This window comes from Ziziphus jujuba, chromosome 6 (assembly GCF_031755915.1).
Source record: "Ziziphus jujuba cultivar Dongzao chromosome 6, ASM3175591v1".
NCBI lineage: Eukaryota > Viridiplantae > Streptophyta > Magnoliopsida > Rosales > Rhamnaceae > Ziziphus > Ziziphus jujuba.
Window position 1 is genome coordinate 29,729,706 of NC_083384.1, and position 20,994 is coordinate 29,750,699.

The 20,994-nt window shown below is 33.8% G+C and overlaps 1 protein-coding gene across 1 annotated transcript; it reads right to left on the reverse strand.

Annotated features, from left to right (window-relative positions):
- Positions 1–1,161: 1,161 nt before the first annotated feature.
- LOC107429756 (disease resistance protein RPV1-like) lies at positions 1,162–19,648 on the reverse strand. The gene is made up of 6 exons (XM_060817964.1): positions 19,188–19,648; positions 3,464–4,583; positions 2,932–3,285; positions 2,623–2,846; positions 1,772–2,318; positions 1,162–1,533 (listed from the first exon to the last, which is right to left on the reverse strand). The coding sequence occupies exons 1-6, from the start codon at positions 19,646–19,648 to the stop codon at positions 1,162–1,164; spliced, it is 3,078 nt and encodes a 1,025-aa protein (XP_060673947.1).
- Positions 19,649–20,994: the final 1,346 nt, after the last annotated feature.

A 20,994-nucleotide genomic window follows, 5' to 3' on the forward strand; every position in this document is an offset into this window, starting at 1 on the left:
CATGTATTAAGAAATCAAACAAATACATTTGCATAGTTGATGCCTTGGTCATAAAAAAAAAATTTTGATTTATTTTGTGAAATTTATATTGTCCAAACTACAAGAAAATCTGTATGAGTCAGAATCTACTATATTGCCAGCGATGGAAAGAGTATTTATTTTGGCAAACAATTCAAAACACAAAAATAACCTACCATTTATAAAGACATTTTATCAAACATTTGGCAGAGTAATACCAAACTTTAAAAAAAAATAAATTAAATAGACAAATATTATCCTTGGCAACTTTTAAGTTAAGCACGTTTAACTTGATGTATATACCAATAAATTATGCGTCATAAAACAACTCTGAATCATATCCATAGGTAATATATTCTATATTTTATCTAATTTTCTCTGCTAATATATGTCAAATGCTCATGGTAGTTAAAGAAATTCATACTGATGATGTAACAAAAACAGGGTATTCCAATGCCAAAATAAGAAAAAATTGAAGGGGAAGATATAATTTTTCCAAGATACCACACCATTCATTTGAAGCTACGTGCAGTGATATCTGCATGGTTCACAAAGATTCTTTAAAAAACAAGCCAAAGTGTGATAAAACAAAATTCACCAATATATACATGATATATTAATAATGCAACTAAAATACTAAGAAGTGCATGTTCGAAACAGAGTATACATATAACTTCAACAAATTAACATGCAAAGAAGAAAAAAAAACAAAAAGAAAATTTAAATTGATTTACCTAAGAAATCATTGATTATATGTTTGATTTTCTTCGAATTAGTCCAAGGATTTGCTTCTTCCTCATATTACCATTGCCAATAACTTTACTTTCACTGATTTGACAATTATCACCAGAGCATGTCTTATAGAATTGTTCTGTTTTTCAGGTTGATCAACATCCAATCACTCTGCATCCATCTGTTAAAGAGCCGTTCATCATCGTCTTCTTCCTCATGAGACTCAACAGCTTCAGTACATCCACTTGATTCACAACATTCATCGAAGAATCTCTTATTCTTAATTACTTTTAGTTTCTGCATCAGATCTCTCTGTGTCTTCCTTGTATACAACACAAACCGCACCCAAACTTGTTAATCTTGCCATACTTCCAGTGTCGTTTTTGTCGCCAGACAATTGGCCTCAGTTCACTAGAATGTGTAGCTGAACGAACAACCTAGAGAAGTGGGTCCTGGTTCTGTGGCATAACACATGAACACGTGATCTGAAAAAACCATGTTATCCACAAGAGCCGAACCATGATGTTGGTACAAACGAACATCACCGTCACCGATGGTTTTGTAATCGAGTAAATTGAGTTTATCTTCAAGACAAAGAGATACATGATGCCCTCTTTTATGGCGTTCATAACCAATGCAGGTTGCATGACTCAATAAGTTATTACAATATGGCCGAAAAGTCTGAATCTCGATTGTAATCCTACTAATCTTATCACTACTACCACCAAGGAGCATCTTCTGAGTTTGAACTCCCGGATAAAGAAAATCATGAGAATTTGGGACCTTTTATCATGAATGGGAAATTAAATCAGTACTTGCTGAAATATTAAATTATTACAAAACAATGAGCATCTTCTGAGTTTGAACTCCCGGATAAAGAAAATCATGAGAATTTGGGACCTTTTATCATGAATGGGAAATTAAATCAGTACTTGCTGAAATATTAAATTATTACAAAACATCTTAATTGTATCTTGTTAAAGTAAAGAGAAAATAAAGGAAGATAAAAGATTGGACATACAGTAGTGTTTGTTCGGAGGAGAACTTGAAGTACTGGACGTTTAACATCGAGTATGCTGTTACGTATATTCTGATCCAATTTTTCACAACCATCAAAGTCAACATCTCCATAAAAGAATTTATGGTCAAGTGTATTCACATCTTGTGATGATGGATCCCTCCAATTTGAGATGTACTCCAGTGACGTGCAGCATCTTGCAGACAGACTAAATAATAGGGATGGAAGCTCTGGTATATACTTCAATCTCTCACATTCATCTAACTTCAAGATGAGCAAAAAGGGTGGAAGAGGAGGCAATTTTTGAAGTGTCGAACATAACCCAAGGTCTAACAACACAAGATTCTTTAAATTACACAAGCTGTTGGGTAGAGACTCAAGTTCCTTGCATCCTTCTATATATAATACTTTGAGAGAAACTGGATTTTCAATTGACTCTGGTAACTCTTTAATCCCTGTTTCGTTTAACTCCAGATATGTCAAGGGTTCCATAGGCTCTAAGATTTCTGGAAATTTGTCCAGGTTTAGGCAACCTCCCAGCTCTAGTTGTCTAAGAGATTTCAACTTACAAATGCTGGTGGAAGACTTTTAAGTCTTGTGCAACCCCTCATATCTAATAGAAAAAGACTGGAGAGATACCAAATTGATGGCTGTACTGCTTCTATTGCTGTCCCACTCAAAAGTAATTCTCTTTAATTTAATGGAATCTTTTGAGAAATGTGGGACTGAGATGAATAGAGGGATAAGTTGCGTGTAAAACTTTGGATCAAAGTTTTGAGAAACGTGAAATTCTTCAGCTGAAAAATGTTGTTCAAAACTTTTTTAATTCCTCCAATGCGGCAACTTCCATGTACCCTGTACTCTTCGATGCCTTTCTAAAGAAATCTCTAAGTTTTGAGCAGCCATTCAAATTTAGATAAGTAAGCTTGTCCAGATTTTGAAGAGATGAAAAAACCTGAACGAAGCTTGTACAGCCTTCAAGATTTATACTTTCCAGTTTTTGGGCCTGTGACAGATCTGGTAATTGAGTAAGGAACTTGGAATAACTCAGATCAATCATTCTTAGCAACGGAAGCGGCTGTAACAGATGGAGAAAAAGGGCTTACAATTATTTACTATTTATTTTTCTGATCTCTAAAACAATAAAACAAAATTAAACATACCTGAACTTTATAATTCCAAAGTTTTTCGACACGGCTTCCACGAAGTACAAGTTGAACAAGATTCTGCGGGTTAAATTTTGAGGGCAACGAATTCAAAGGGTAGAAATCCCACTGGAAGTATCTTAGCTTATCAGAAAGATAAGGATCAAGACCTTTAGGAGTGGACAGCTTAAACTCATGGCCAGCAATATTGTCAGTATAAACTTTGACAAACTCAGATATACCGATATCATCACAGCAATAAATTTTCAGAATTTGTAGGTTGTGCATATTTGAGAAGGCTCCACGACACAAATTTACATTTTCTTTAATTTCAGACATGTCCAATGATATGAGTTTGACTGCTGTGGTTCCCTGTAATTTAAAATGAATATTAGTATTCTAGATAAGGATACAATAAAAGGAAATTTAAGAGCTTCGTATAGACACCTAAGATGTTAGTTGGAAATAGCTTTGTGCTTTGTGTTTCTTTATCAAAAGGAATAATATAAATTTTGAAAGAGATATCAATAATTTATTCCTCTGTACTTACCATTCGATTTTCTATTGCGTTACGAAATGCCTTCGCATCGCACAATCTACTACAGTTACTAGATTGTATATGCTCATCTCGAACAATTGCCCGACCCATTTGTCTTATCAAATCATGCATCCATAGCAAATTGTCGACAGGATCTTCATTACTCTCAATTAAAGACTTAACAATGAGAACACTTATTTCTATATTCACAAAGGAATTACCATCATCTAGTATGCTTAATGCAATGTCTCTGGAAAAAGTTGAATTAAACAAGCAAGCAATGTCAAGAAATGTATCCTTGATCCCTTGATCATCTAGTCCTTCGTAACTGATTCTTAATACATCTTGAATTTCTGGGTTTGGAATTCTTTTCAGCTTCTTCAAAGCACTTTCCCAATCTTTTTCAATTCTAGAGCAAAGGAACGAACCCAAGACCTTTAGAGCTAATGGGTTTCCATTTGCGTAACTTGTCACTCCTAACACCATTTCATCATCAATGGCTTGAGAAATATTTTTACGAAAAGCATGCAAGTGGAAGAGCTCAAGAGATTCATTCTGATTTAACCTCTCAACCTTGTAAATATCATCAGCTACTTTCTTAAGGACTCGCTTATTTCTAGATGTAACAATGATTCTACTTCCAGAAGCAAGTTGATTATATCCTTCAACTAAAGCATCCAAGTGGATTGAATTATCCACATCATCCAAAACAGCGAGTACCTTTTTACGTTTAAGTCTATCAAGAATAAAAGGTGATATTACAAATGGGGTATCCATCCTTAGAATAGCTTCATCATTTAACAACTCGGATAGAAGTTTTTTTCTCAAATGATTTGGTCCATGTCTTGCATATTCTTCTCTAACATTCCAAACAAAGTAGCGACCTTCAAAGTGACAATATGATAATCTTTGATATACAGCACTAGCAAGGGTGGTCTTACCAATACCTCCCATGCCCCATATGCCTATAATGCGAACATTTGTTGAGCCAATAGATAATAATAATTCAATTTCATGGATCTTTTCTTCAATTCCAATGAGGTGGCTTCTAAGGGAATTCTCTTTTGAGAGATATTTAGTCAATTTCAATGATATGTTTTCAACAATCTTTTCAACCAATTTGCACTCAGGCCTACATGAAACAAGATAATACAGTTGTTAAGAAAAATAGGACAAACATCTTAGTAAAAAGATAGGTACACGGAGAAAAAGAAAGCAATTTAAATTATCATTTAGTTATTTGCATTGTTCAATTCTAAATGTTTGTTGCGATTTTTCTTGTGATTCAAGAATGAAAGCAATGGTATTTTTGACTAATTTTCATTATTTTTATATCTTTTATTTTATTGTCTTTATCATTTTTAAATAGAATTTATTGTTCATCATCATTTTAGAGCAAATTTTCAGTACTCCTAGAATTGTACCTCCTTCTCTGACAAATGTGTAGGGAATACAACTCCTGGGAGTAGTGTAGCTTTTTTACATTTGTCGTTCATTTAGGAAAAAATGCACTTAATAGTACATAAACTTTTATTTATTTATTTTTTTGTAATGCTTAAGCTAATGGTAGATGCATCAATCATCACTATATTTATATTTTTAATAAAATAACCACAAAGTTATAAATAATTAACAGTACTATGAGCTTTTCAAAAAATTAAAAGTGCTATAGCTAGCTAGTAGATATTAGTTAAAAGTATAGAGTGAATATATACATTGGAATTTCATAGAAATTAATTGATGAAGTATATACGTGAAAATTTTCCTAAAAATATGGAAGTATATACATACGGGATCGTTGCATGCAAATGAAACAAATTCAAATGTAGCTTAGAGAAATAAAAAATGTAGCTGAGAAGCAATCGCCATAGTTTCGTCTGACTGTAGAGCCATGAATCAAAATGAAAACATCTTAGATAGGCTATTCGTATAAATTAATGCAGATTTTTAGTCCGAAACTTATTGATAGAGAAACCTGCATGCGAAGAAAATTTACTACTTTACCTATAAAAAAAAAAAAAAGGAAAGAAAGAAAATTTACTGCAGTAAAATAGACTATGTCACAACTCAATAAATGTACATATAAAACTTTGTAACTAAAGGTTTTAATCACGATCAATCAAGCCATGACAAAAACCCCACGATGCAGTGCTGAGCTGGCTTATCTGTTGTAAAGTGGTTAAGCTGAGTTAGTTAAGTTCTAGAAACTACTGTGCATATGTTTAGCTTGTATAAAAAGATGATAAATTAATGAAATCCTTATCAGGAAACTTCCAGGAAAATTTGTAGCATGTTTCTCCTACCTTTTCTCTCAACTTTTCTTAGTTATTTAGATTTTCTTTTTAATTCTCTTTTTTGTGACATGGTATCCAAGCTGAGATAATTGATCTTGTGAATTCAAGCATGGAAGATTCAATTGTGAGTGCTAATGCAGACAAAATGAGTGGTTCATTGATTAGTCTTACTATTTCCAAGTAGTATTCCTAAGCTTGATGATGAGAATTTCCTAGTTTGGAAATCTTAGATTTAATGATTTTGAGAGGACACAAGCTTGATAAGCTTTTGCTTATGGATGAAGCAGAGTTTATGAGGGAATTTATCTCCAATGAAGTTGAAGTCACTGAAGAAAGCTTGCTGAAATATTATCTTGAGCAATAGTTGTGGATTTTCCAAGATCACCTTTTGCTAGGATGGTTAGTTGTTGCAATTTCTGTTGAATAGCTTGAGATTTGGTAGGTTTGAAGACATCAAGAACAATTTGGACTTCACTTGAGGAAACTTATGCTTCTTAATCAGAGGTAATGATGCTTCAATTAAGAAATCAGCTTACGAACTATAAAGAAAAGGGCCATGAAGGTTATCGATTACTACAAGAAGATGAAGAAAATTGCTGATCAAATGTTTGTAGGGGGATTTTTTGTGTCAGAGAAGGAACTTGTAATGTGTATTTTAACTGGCTTAGGTCTTGAATATGAGATGGTCAAACTCAATAAAATAAACAGAACTCCTTTACCAAGTTTACAAGAGGTAAAAAATTTCCTTATCCATTATGAAACTACAATTGAGCAAAAGAATGTTGTTACTATATACCATACTGCAAATCTTACCTCTGCGTTTAATAGTCAAATGCAACTTAGAAATAATACCTTATCCCCATTAACATTAGGAAATACCTCTTCTGTAAGTGTTAACTCATATGTTGAAAATATTCATTCATACATTGATGTTTCTAATCATGAGGGAACTGGATCTGGCAAGATAAATGTTAATGAGTATCACGTGAAAAGAGGTTTTTATGACAATAGAGGTAAAGGGTATTGTGGAAAAGGCAGAGGCAAAATATAAGTAGTCGAACTTGGAAGCCCTAATGTCAAATTTGTGGCTTAATTGGGCTCTTGCTAATGTTTGTTATTATAAGATTCTAACTCAGGAAGTTCTGTTTTTCAAGGATAAAATTTTGGTTCTCAAGGTCCTTATTTAGTTGTAAATCCAAATTTTTAGAATCCTCTTATGTCTTTTGGTGTGGATGTTCACTTTGCACAGCTGCACAGGCCTAGTTTTACTAATCATGTTTTACTTATTTCAATGCCTCAAAGTTAGTATAGTTAAATAACTCCTAGAGCTTTTGGGAATTTTATGTCACAAAATGTTAATAATCCTTCTGGTTATGGACACTATGGTATTGGCTTGCCACTAAAAAATGCAGAGGGAACTCATTCAGGTGGTCATTTTGGCATTAATTTGCCTATGAATAATTATTGTTTCTCTTAATAAGCTTCTGCTCATCTTGCAGCTACTCATGTGCTAATTAGAGATCTAAAATAGTATTTAGACAATGGAGCCATTAATCATGTGGTTTCTAATGGAAATCATTTGCTACAGAAGTTGGAGTACAATGGAAACACCAAATTGCTTGTTGGAAATGGTTAGGAGCTTGACATTACAAGTGTAGGTAATACACTTGTTCATTCTCTATCTTGTCCAACCTATGCTTTAACATTAAAAAGTGTTTTAATTGTGCCACATATAGCAAAGAACTTATTAAAGTGTCTTACAGTTAACCTCTGATAATAATGTTATTATTGAATTTGATGAAAATAACTGTTTGATTAAAGACAAACAGCTAGGGGTATTGGTTCTCAAAGAAACACTTAAAGATGGTCTCAATAAGCTACAAGTTCTATATCACAAGTCATCTTAAAAAAGCAACACATATTGGCAACTAACAGTTATCTTAAAGAGCTACAAATACAAAAACACTAACAAATACAACCATGTGTGTACCGGCAGGAATTGGTTATTCTAATATTAGTGATCATGGTTTTGTTTGTAGTCCAAAGTTAGGTCTTCTGATTTTGGTTGTTTCTTTTGTTTTTCCTGTAAAGAATAATTTTGGTCTTCATGTTACTGGCAAAGATTGTATTGATTTTGATATCTTGCATCAAAGGCTAGGACATGCCCCAGCTGTAGTGTTAATAAAGTTCTTTCTTTGTTTAAATTTAATCTGAATATTCATAAAGAGGTTTCATTTTGTGAGGCTTGCCAATATGGAAAGGGTCATTTGTGTACTTTTCCTCTATCTTCTTCTAGAGCTAATGCTCCTTTTGAATTGATACATATGGATGTTTGAGGCCCTACTTCTACTGTTTCAACAGAAGGATTTCGATATTATATTCATTTTATTGATGACTATTTAAGGTATACTTAGGCCTACCCTACAACAGTCAAATCTAAAGCTCTTCATATTCTCAAACAATTCATGTTATGGTTGAGAGAATGTTTGATGCAAAGATTAAATGTTTGCAACCAGATTGGGGTGGAGAACATAGGGCATTTCTTTCCTATTTAAAGACCTTTGGAATGAATATGCATCAACAAAATGGAAGGGCTGAGAGAAAATTTAGGCATGTTATTGAAATTAGATTTGGTTTGCTTGTTCAAGCTCACGTCCCTTTGTTGTATTGGTGGGAAGCTTTCAGTTTAGCAATATGTTTGATTAATCAACTACTATCAAATGTTCTAATTTCTCAAAGCCCTTATCAGTTGCTGTTTCAAAAAATTCTAGATTATCAATTTCTAAAAGTTTGTTGCAGTACTTGTTTCCCTTTTTTAAGGCCTTACAATGGTCATAAGGTTTAGTTTTCCATACTACTAAATGTGTTTCTATTATGTACAATGCTGATCATAAGAGTTATAAGTGCTTGGACTCTTCTAAGAAATTGTATATTGCTTATAGTGTTACCTTTAATGAGAAAGAGTTTTCTTTTGCTTTGAGTTTTTTAAAGAAAGGTTTTCATAGCAGGATAATTATAATACTCCAGAGTGCTTTATTACTTCACTGCTAGTGTTTAAACACACTCTTCCTTGCTTAGTACTTCTCCAATCAATTATGAAACTCATAGTATGCATAATGGTGCAACAAATTCTCATGATCTGTCTAATGGTGATATTGGTAGCTTAACTTCCTTCACATCTGATTATATTTCAAAACCTCCAAAACTATCACCTGTTTCATCAAATCTTGTTGATAATTCAGTTCTCTCATCATTATACTATAACTATGATGATCTGATGGACATGGCTTCTCTTGATAATAGAACAATCACTTATTTAATTCAGATCACTTGCCAGTCACAAAGTCACATCAGTTTAATTCTACTCATCCTCAGCAAACATGTTCAAAGAATGGAATTTTTAAAAAGGTTTACATTACAAATCAGTTACAAAATACACAAAATGTTAGTGAACCTAGGATAGTTCAGGAAGCTTTAGTTAATCCAAGATGGAAACAAGCTATGGATAAAGAGTATGGAGCTCTTATAAGAAATAAAACTTAGTCTCTAGTACCATATACTTCAGGGTTGACTATGGTTGGTCATAAATGGGTTTTTAGAGTCAAACAAAATGTCGATGGCATAGTTCAACAATATAAGGCAAATTTGGTGGCAACAGGCTTCCATCAATAGCCTGGAGTTGATTTTAATGAGGCCAACAACTATTAGAGTGGTGTTAAGTCTTGTTGCGGCTCAACGCTGGATGGTGAACCAGTTGGATTTTAACAATGCATTTTTAAATGGTGATTTGCAAAAAGTTTTTTATATGGCTAAACCTCAAGGCTATGAGAACCAACAGTTTCCAACATATGCTTGCAAGCTTCACAAAACATTATATAGTTTAAAACAAGCTTCTTAAGCTTGGTATGACAAGTTGAAAAGTGCTCTCCTTAAAAAAGGTTTTAAGAATTCAATTTCAGATCGTTCTCTGCCTTTCATTTTTTTTTTTTTTTAGAACCAAGATATCTTATACACTAGTATTGGTGTATGTTGATGACATTATAGTAACTGGATCAAGTTTCAAAGTAACTAAAAGTTTGACATCTAGTTTACAGTTTTCTTTGAAAGATTTGGGATATTTAAATTTCTTTCGGTATTGAAGTTAAAAGAAGTTCTAAAGGAATGTTATTGACTCAAACCAAGTATATTCAAGACTTACTTCATAAAATAGGAATGTAGGGTGCCAAACCTTCACCATTCGCAATGATGGCAAGTAAGCCTTTGTTTTTTATAGAAGGTGATATTATGGACAAACCTAAGTTGTATAGAAGCACAATTGGTGCTATTCAATATTTGAATATCGTTAGACCAGACATTTGTTTTGCTGTCAATAACTTGAGTCAATTTGTTTAAGCTTCAACTTCTTTACACTAGGAAGCTTGTAAATGATTGCTTAGATACCTTAAAAAAAACTATGGGTCATGGTTTGCAGCTTAGAGCTTTTGGGAAATTTGTTGTTCATGGTTTTTTGTATTCTGATTGGGCTAGTGATAGAGAAGGTAGGAGATCTACAAGTGGCATAAATCTAATCTCATGGAGCTCTAAAAAACAATCAATGGTGGCTTGCTCTAGTACAAAGGCAGAATACAGGGCATTGGCTCATGTTACTGTTGAATTAAATTAATATTTGTGGACTTGGCATAATCAATTACTCACTTACAGGGCCTATTTATGCCATTAATGGGACTGACTTATTTTATTATTTTGTAGTAGGGCCCTTGGTCACACACTCTCCATAAGACTCCAGTTGGCCCATTGGACTGGAGGACCAACTCTCTTTATAAGCCCATTGACTTATCCATATTTTTCCTAGTATAATTATATTATCAAATTATTATTATTTTATGTGTGTCAAAATTAATGGATAAGTCTGACTTGCAGAGACTATTTAAAGGGTCTAGGGCAAGCAAACATGATAGATACCATACAGTATTTTAAGATTAGGGTTTTCAGAAATCTGAGAGTGGTTTGAGAGTAGTGTGTCCATAGGCACTACATTACGTTGTTTTTTATTTTTTTATTTTGCAGGATTAAAGATCTAATTTATCAATGGCTGCATTTGGAGGTTAGTAATTTATGATTTATTGAATTTATTATGTATATTTAGATCCATAAAATTTCTAACAATTGGTATCAGAGCCTGGTTAATATACATAATAAATTATTTTTAAATTTGTTGTTATATTGATATGCGGCTTGTTTGGAGATCCAAATTTTAAGGATGGAATTTTATTGAATAATTTCTCTTCTCTTGTGCAATAACGGGTTTATATTGAGTTTGTGCAAATTATGTGAATTTTTTGTTTTAGTTCGAATTAAGACCTGGGTATGGTGAAAAATTCTTCTTTATTATGTTTTATATTGTTTATTATTTCTAATTGGATCTGAAGATCCTTAAAAAAAAAAAAAAAAAAAAAAACCTGGGTTTTCGACGACCCAATTTCACATGGTTGGGTGTTATAATTTTCTGGGTTTTGGACCAAATTGATTTGGGGAAAAAGTTTCCCAAGAAGACACGAAACAAACGGCACTAATTTTGCCTAAAATTTTCTGGAATTTCTTGTGTTTCCATGGGTGTTTGTTTGTGTTTTGGCCGAATATAAACCTTGCTTGGATGTTTATTTTGGGTTGATTTTGAATCAAATTGATTTGTGGGAAACGTTGCCCAAGGGAAGATGAAACTAACGCCTCCGGTATCGTCGGAAACAGTGGCCGGAACGGTAAGTTATGGCCGAGTAAGACTAGCGGGTCGTGTGACCCGTTTGGACTGGAACCGGGTCACCCGTGACCCGGTTGGGTGAAGAAGAAGAGAGCTGACATCATCTGCTGACATCAGCACGACACGACACGTCGTTTGCTGACGTCAGCAAATGACGTCAGCAGGCCAAAAAAAAAAAAACTTATTTTTTTTTATTGACATTTGTTGTTTATTTATTAATTAATTTAGTGATTCAATTGTTCAATTTATTATTTATTGTTTATTTATTTGTTTAATTATCACATTCCAATTTTATTAAATTAAATTAAATATTTGTGGTTGAAAAATTGGATTGTGTGAGCTTACCCAAAGAGGCTTTGTGCCTAGTTGGTATAGTAGTGTGGGATTTTAGGTACTCACCTGTCGTGAGACTTATTTTATCTGTATTATGTGTACCAATGTAATGTATATTGGCATAGTGGATGGGATGTTTTATATTTTCCTATTTCATAAAATTGCCAATATGTTATTTTTCTCCCACTTATTAACCACGGTCTATACGGGTAACTAGGCTATCCTGTCGGTAGTTTTAGTTGCTTTGTATGATGCCTGGAATGGCAGTGGAAGTTGATTGAATACCATGTATTGCAGATTCTGAGTTGCCCTATCGGTGGTTCAGTTCAATGCATTTGATTGTGGTTATTTGGTTGACTGTCCCTGACCCGCGTAAGGGTATCTTTAGTGCTACAAAGACCCTAAGCGATACTTATGTTTGTGTTTTTGTGTTGAGGGGCTGGAAAATAGTAATTGAATTTGTCTTAAATTTTTGAATGTCTTGTTGTTTATTATTTTTACAGCTAGTAGCACCCCAAACCTTCTGCCCATGACTGCCATGATGAAATTGGATGGGACAAATTATCAGAAATGAAAGAAAACCTTAGTTATGAATTTGACCTTCATGAAATTGGATTTGGTTTTGGAGATAGATCCACCAGAGATACCGACTGATGAGAGTACTGAGCAGCTAAGAAACTTTATGAGGATTGGAAGCACTCTAATAAGTGCTGTATGATGATGATGGAGAATTACATGGATGAGGCCATATATGCTAGTATTCGTAAAGTGGATACTGCAAAGGGACTTCTTGAGGAGATAGGAAAGAAGTTTATCAAGTTTGATATGAATGAGAAGCATCATTATTTGGACCTATTGAATAATACCAAGTATGATGGTATTAAAGGAGTAAGGGACCATATTATGCTACTTTCTTCCTATTATAATAAGCTTAAGGATCTTAAGATGAACATTGGAGAGGAGTTCTTGACCTATTCTATAATGAGGAGTCTTCCATCACAATTTGATAATATAAGGTCGAGTTTGAATACTAAGAAAGAAGGTTGTAGTTTGGAGGAATTGACTACTATCCTTGTCAAGGAAGAGGATGATATTAAATTAAGTAAGTCTAGGTCTGTTGCTATGGTTTCACATCAGGTAGATAAGTCCAAGAAGTTTTTCCAAAAGAAGGGACAAGGATTCAAGCCAGGACAAGGTTTCAAGCCTGGGCAGGGTTTTAACCCTAATAGGAAAAAGTTTTCTGATATGAAGCCTAAAGGGCCGAGGGATGGTGGTTTTCAGATTAGAGAAAGGAAAGAATACTTCAATGGCAGGTGTGAATACTGCAATAAAGTTGGGCACAAGAAGATAGACTGTTGGACCTTAAAGGGAAAGCAAGAGAAGAAAGGTAATATTTTAATGATTGAGACCAATATTATCGATGTGCCTATGAATTCTTGGTGGTTAGATACTGGAGCAACAATTCATGTTACTAATTCATTGCAGGGGATGATAAGTTGAAGGGGCCCAACCAATCTTGAGCAGCATGTTTATATGGGAGATAGCTCAAGAGTGAAGGTAGACATTGTGGGAACAATCAAGTTGAAGCTTGCCACTGGATATGCTTTGGAGTTGCAAGAAGTTTCTTATGTACTTTCAATAAGAAAAAACTTGTTATCTATTTCTGTTTTGAATAGTCAAGGTTATAGTTTTTTGTTTGGAAATAACAAAGTTGAATTATTTAAGGATGGTAAATTTATTGGTTTTGGAACTTTATGTGGCAATTTATATAAGCTTGATTTATTTAATAATGGTCTCAATTTCTTTGTTAATTCTATTGTTGCTTCCAAACGCCCAAAAGTTAATGACAATTCCTCAATGTTATGGCATAAACGTTTGGGACATATTTCTAGGCACAGAATGGAAAGGTTAGTGAAGGATGGGATACTTCCTAATCTTGATTTTTCTGATCTGTTGACTTGTGTTGAATGTGTGAAAGGGAAGTTAACTGCCAAGGTAAGAAAGGATAAGTTAGCTAGGTGTGGAGATGTTTTGGAGTTAATCCACACTGACATATGTGGACCTTTTACACCAACTGCTTTGGGTGGTTATAGATATTTTATTACCTTCATTGACGATTACTCTCGTTATGGACATGTTGAGCTTATTCGTGAGAAGTCAGATTCTTTAGTTGCCTTTAAAGAGTTTAAGGTAAAGATGGAGCTTCAAAAGAATAAGAAAATAAAAGCTATAAGGTTTGATAGACGTGGTGAGTTTTATGGTAGATATGATGAGACTGGAAGGAACCCAGGGCCTTTTGCTATTTATTTGCGTGAGTGTGGCATTGATGCACAATATACGATGCCTGGTACACCTAAGCAAAATGGCATAGCTGAGAGAAGGAATAGAACTTCGTTGGATATGGTGCGGTCTATGTTGGCAAATTCTAGGTTGCCAGATTATTTGTGGGGAGAGGCTTTAAGGACGGCAGCTTATATTTTGAATCAAGTTTCAAGTAAGTCCGTTCCTAAGACACCTTTTGAGTTGTGGTCAGGAAGAAAGCCTAATTTGCACCATTTTCGAATATGGGGTTGCAAAGCTGAAGTAAGGATTTATAATCCCCAAATTAAGAAGTTGGATCCTAAAACCATTAGTGGATATTTTGTTGGCTATTGTATAGGATCTAGGGGTTCAAGATTCTTTTGTCCTTCTCACACCACCAGGATCGTGGAATCAGACAGGGCCATTTATTTTGAAGATGATTTTGGGTTTGGTGATAGTAATGGTCCAAGGGAATCTCAATTTAGAGAAGAAAGTGTTTTCATTCCCAGTATACCTGATAGAGATATTGTTGATCCAGTAGTTGATAAACCAGTAGTTGGTCAGAATGAACTCATTGTTGAAGAGCAGGATATTCCAACTATTGCAAATGCTGATGTACCCTTGAGGAGGTCACAAAGGACTAGGAGATCAGCTATTCCTGATGACTATGAGCTTTACTTGCATGAGCATGAGTTTGACATAAGTGATGATTCAGATCCAGCACTTATGAGGAAGCCATAAGCAGTTCAAATTCAAATTTTTGGTTGGATGCAATGAAGATGAAATGAAATCCATGGCATTAAATGGAGTTTGGGATTTGGTTGAGTTACCAGAGGGTAGCAAGCCTATTGGGTGCAAATGGGTCTTTAAGATTAAAAAGGACTCTAATGGTCAAGTGGAGAGGTATAAGGCTAGACTTGTAGCTAAAGGATTTAGCCAGAAGGAAGGAATTGATTATACAGAGACTTTCTCTCCTGTATCCACAAAGGATTCTTTTAGAATCATTATGGCGATTGTGGTGCATTATGACCTGGAGTTGCATCAGATGGATGTCAGAACTACTTTTCTGAATGGTGATTTATATGAGGATGTATATATGGTTCAACCAGTTGGTTTCCAACAAACGGGGAATGGTAATTTGGTTTGTAAGCTTAAGAAATCTATTTATGGTCTTAAGCAAGCTTCAAGACAATGGTATCTTAAGTTTGATGAGGTTGTCACCCAAAATGGCTTTAAGGAGAATGTTGTTGATAGATGCATATATATGAAGGTCAGTGGGAGCAGTTTTATATTTCTGGTGTTGTATGTTGATGACATACTTTTGGCTACTAATGACACTGACCTATTAGCTGAGACAAAGCAGATGTTGTGCAACCATTTTGATATGAAAGATCTTGGTGAGGCTTCTTTTGTTTTGGGCATCAAGATTGTTCGAGATAGGACTAATTATGTGTTGCAATTGTCTCAGAGAGCTTATATTAATAGAATCCTTAAAAGATTTGATATGCATAATTGTTCTTCTGGAAGTGTACCGGTTACGAAAGGTGAAAAGTTTTCTAAAGATCAGTGTCCCAAGAATGATAGAGAAAGGATGGCAATGAAGAATGTTCGCTATTCTTCAGCAGTAGGTAGTTTGATGTATACTCAAGTATGTACACAGCCTGATATAGTTTTTACTGTGGGTGTGCTTGGTAGATTTATAAGCAATCCCGGTCCTATTCATTACCAAGCAATTAAGAAGGTTTTTAGGTATCTCCAGGGTACTAAAGATCATATGTTGACATATCGTCGCACCAACTCTCTTGAAGTAGTGGGTTATAGTGATGCAGACTATAAAGGTTGTGTGGATGATAAGAAATCTACCATTGGTTATATATCTATCATGGCAGGAGGTGCTATGTCTTGGCGGAGTGCCAAGCAGTCAATGACAGCATCCTCGACTATGGAGGCAGAATATGTGGCGTGTTATGAGGCTACCCGTCATGCAATTTGGGTATGGAATTTTATCCGTGATTTAGGAATAGTTGACTCCATTGAGAGGCCTATTATGATGTATTGTGATAATACTGCAGCGGTGTCTTTCTCCAATAATTTAAAAGGTACTCCTAGTGCGAAGTACATTGATGTGAAGTATTTTGTGGTAAAGGAGAAAGTTGAAGAGGGCCTCATTACTGTTGTTCACACGCCGACTTATAGCATGGTGGCAGATCCACTGACCAAGGCTTTACCGGTAGGCATATTTGAGGAGCATGTGTCCCGTATGGGATTGTTAGGCAGTTGAGACTGCTGTGGGTCAGTGGGAGTTTGTTATGTTTTCTGTAGTAATATCCATGTTGAGTATTATTTATTTCTTTGAATATTTTAATATATTGATGTATGTGGATAATTATTTATTTATGAGATGATTTATTACACATATTATTGCTCCTTATATTTACAGGCTTGTTGAGACTATTAGTCTATGTATATGTGTATGTTGATCCACAGGTGCCATGGTGAATTCCTACTACCTAGTTTGGGTATATTGTTGTATCCTGTTGATACACAATGTGCTTGAATGAAATGGTTTTGTGTGTTGGGGGATTGCACATGGTTAGGTAAATCTCTACTACCTAGACTGAGTTTATGGCATGCAAAGTACTCCGTTAAAATGGTATAATGTTTTGGGAGATTTACTGAGAGAATCTCTACTACCTAGTCTAGTATATTGTTGTGCCCTGTCGGTATACTATATATTTGGATGAAATGGCATTGTGGTTCGGGAGATTATATAGTAAGTGAGTTTGGATTTTATATGATGATGATTATGCAGTCTAAGTGGGAGAATGATGAATTAAATTAATATTTGTGGACTTGGCATAATCAATTACTCACTTACAGGGCCTATTTATACCATTAATGGGACTGGCTTATTTTATTATTTTGTAGTAGGGCCCTTGGTCACACACTCTCTATAAGACTCCAGTTGGCGCATTGGACTGGAGGACCAACTCTCTTTATAAGCCCATTGACTTATCCATATTTTTCCTAGTATAATTATATTATCAAATTATTATTATTTTATGTGTGTCAAAATTAATGGATAAGTCTGACTTGTAGAGACTATTTAAAGGGTCTAGGGCAAGCAAACATGATAGATACCATACAGTATTTTGAGATTAGGGTTTTCAGAAATCTGAGAGTGGTTTGAGAGTAGTGTGTCCATAGGCACTACTTTACGTTGTTTTTTTTTATTTTGCAGGATTAAAGATCTAATTTATCAATGGCTGCGTTTGGAGGTTAGTAATTTATGATTTATGGAATTTATTATGTATATTTAGATCTATAAAATTTCTAACAGTTACTTCTGAATTACATTGGTTACCAAATCTTCTTAAAGAATTACAGTTGTGTAAGCCAACACCAATGCTATGGACAAATAGTTTGAGCGTAGCTGCTCTAGCTGTAAATCCTATTCTACATCAGAGGACTAAACATATTGAGATGGACAATCACTTTGTGAGAGACAAAGGTTGGATAAATTCCTTGAAATTAGATATGTTCCAACTAAGGAACAGGTTGATGATGTTTTTACCAAACCTTTAGGTACTTTGAGATTCTTTTATATAAAATCCAAACTAAAGGTTGTTAATACCATCTTATTTTCTTTTTCAATTTTCAGGTGTAAGGGGGAATGCTATTGTTCAAACTTAGGTTTGTCTGATCTATATCAGCCAAAATGAATTTGAGGGAGAATGTTGTAAAGCTTTGCCATGTAAGTATATAAGGTGTACAAGTTTTGTGTTTATTGTAACTGAGCGCTAAGCTAGCTTGTCTATTGTAAAGTGGTTTAAGTTCTAGAAATTGGTGTGCATATCTTTAGCTCGTATAAAAAGTTGCTAAATCAATATAATTCTTATTAGGAAAATTCCAAGAAAATTTGGAGTGTCTTTTTCTTCCTTTTTCTCTCAGTTTTTCTTGGTTCTTTAAATTTTCTTTTTCATTCCCACAAATAATCAAAACTTAACCCCGTGATGAAAACCAAACCTAAATATCTTTTAGCCACAAACAGTTTATCCACATGACTAAATAATCATTTAGTCGCAACCCAGTTTATTAACTTGTTGTGACCAAATTAAAGTCACGTTCTTTTGTAAAGGTGGAGAGTGGAGATCTAGCTAGAATCAGTAGCCTTTCATAACTAAGAATTTTCTTGGTCATATGAGTTGTTTTCACTTGCAAATTGTGAGAAATAATTCTTCATTCTTCAGTCAAAGGTTTTTTACAAGTCAAGAATTAAGGGAAATAAGGGGGAAGAATCAGTCTCAAGAACAAGAAGCAAAAACGGTGTCACTTTACTTCCATGTCATTTAATGAAGTTGCGGTAAATGGTCATTTCATATGTGTTTGATTTCTCAGCTAAAATACATGTGGCCCATTAACCTGTTATAGGGAATCAAAAGGAACGACATCGTTTTTTGGTGATCAGTTGTATCAAACCAAGCACTGCAAGTGATGTTTCACATCAACAAGAGGTTGCAAACAGATAAAAAAACAGAGGACTGCTTCTTCCTTGGTTCAGAATGTGGGCTGCAGACCGAGATTAAGAGCTTTGTGCGAGGAAATTTCATTAGATTTAGGATTCATTCTTTCTTTTTGTTCTCAGCGTGGGTTTGAGAGAGATGGAGGACTGAATAGGTGTATTGGGATTTCAGTTATGGGTTTTGGGAATTCTTGTGTGAATCCACCATTAGAGGTCTGTGATTAGGCTTGTAAACACAACAATCTTTATAGCGCAGAAGCTCAAGACGTGAGCAACGAGGACTTAGCTCCTTCTTGACCGAACCTCGGTAAATTCTATGTGCTTGTTTAGTGATTTTATTTTTGCGATTAGTTCTAGGTTACTATAGCACAAACAAATAATTATAGTCATCTTAAATAAGTAATTAGCACATATATATTTGTAGAAGATTCATCTTAAATAGCTAGCAATAACAATAATTAGGATATATAGAAAATGCTAAAGTGATCACCTGAATAACTTAGAATCTGGATGCTTCTGTTAAAGCACTTCTCCATTGATGCACCTCTTGTCCATTCTGTCTGCAAAATGTTTTTCAAGTCTGCAAATGCAACTCCATAGCTACCCTCCTGCTTTCTTATAGTCGATGGATCTATGCCGTAAAAGATGGGCAAAACAGTAGTCTGCTCATTTCGTTTCTTGCATTCAAGTATATGCACCAGTTCATTCAGACACCATGTGGACGAACCAAAGTTTTGGGAGAAAATGATTACCCAAATCTTGGATTCCTTAATTCTTTTTCTAAGTGTGGATGAAATTTCATCACCTCCCTCAAGTTGGCAATCCATAAAAGTCAAGATTTTGTTTGCAGACAAAGCTGCATAAAGATAGCTAGCAAATGTATCATGGGTATCCTCACCTCTGAAACTGAGAAATACATCATACTTCTCTAGAAATTCAGACTTTTTTTTTTTGGAAGAGATTGCTGAAGAAAAAGAAGACGAAGACATGTTTACAAATTAAAGCTTCGTTTGCGAACAAGGGTAGGAACAGAGATCAATATAGATAACAGTTTGACTATAAAGAGGGAAAAAGTAGTGAGTAAAAAAAGAAAAAAAAAAGTGTAAGGATTCTAAAATCCCAAGTAAATATCTGGTTCTAAAATAATTTGGAAAAACAAAAAAGTAGGACGGAAAAGTATAATGGAGATCGAAGTCGGCAATCAATGCCGTCCGCGCTTGAATTGGGGAAGCCAAATTGTCTTATTAGGTGTATGTGCCTTGTCGGCGTTAAGTCTCTTTGTTTATCGGTGCTGAGTCGGATAGTTAGTTGGCTAATTAGGTTTTGAGTTAACTCTGGTTAAGCTCTGTCCGATGTATTATTATTACTCGATCAAATTCTATTATTACTTCCTCTGTTTTTCATTATTCTTCTCAGTTTTCTATTTCTGTGTACATAAAGTGCTTGTCTATTAGAGGCTCCTCAAGTTTCCTCTCAACAAATCATTTTCGTAAGATTTTTAAGTTTATTAGTCAAGTTTAATAAGGTTTCAGGGAAGTCATCGATCTTGTATAATTCTGCTATAAAAATAATATATATATATATATATTAATCGTTTCTTTTTTTTTTCTCTGATATATTAATTGTTTCTAATGATAATTTTTAAGCAGTGTTTTATTAATATAATAACTTTGTTTACGTTTTTAAGAAATAAAAATGTAATTTTCTAATTTGAAAAGTATGACTGGAATTTAGCCATGTTTTAAAAAACCAATAATTTTTTAGCGAATGATTTTTTCCCTCTTATAATAATTATTAGACATATTATATTTTTAATACTTTCTTATATTTTAAAACTATTTATTGATAAATGGATAAAAATATTCTTAAACATTTATTATTTTGGTTGAGTACATCAGAATGTAAAAGTATCTCCAAAAATACTCTTTAAACTAAAAACATATATTTTTATAATAAAGATTAATTTTGAAATAAAGAGTGAAGTTTTAAAATATCTTCCAGTAATATTCTTTATTTGTTTTTTTTTTTTTTTTCTAAAAACTTTTATAACGTATCTTCTTTTATATATGAATTATTTATTTAATATTACAATAATAATACTAGAATATATAATATATTAAATTAAATTAATTAAATTTGACTCTTTAAGTTTGAAAAGGCAATTTAACTTTTTAAATTAATAAGTTAAAATAAAAAATCCCTTGAAACTATGATTCTTTAAGTAATAACTATGGATATTCATTAATACGTAATTAATAATTTCAAATAACTTGTTGTATACTACAGTAAAAGATAAAAAATAAAAAATAAAGAATAAAAGGAGAAAGCTTTATTA

Bases quoted from the DNA above. Each gene is read 5' to 3' on its own strand.
- LOC107429756 (XM_060817964.1), bottom strand. From the start codon at position 19,648: ATGTCTTCGTCTTCTTTTTCTTCAGCAATCTCTTCCAAAAAAAAAAAG. The intron at 4,584-19,187 runs GTGCTTTAACAG...TGTTTCATGTAG, and splicing joins AGAGGTGCATCAATGGAGAA to GCCTGAGTGCAAATTGGTTG. The intron at 2,319-2,622 runs GTACATGGAAGT...GAAATCTCTTAG, and splicing joins AAGGCATCGAAGAGTACAGG to ACAACTAGAGCTGGGAGGTT.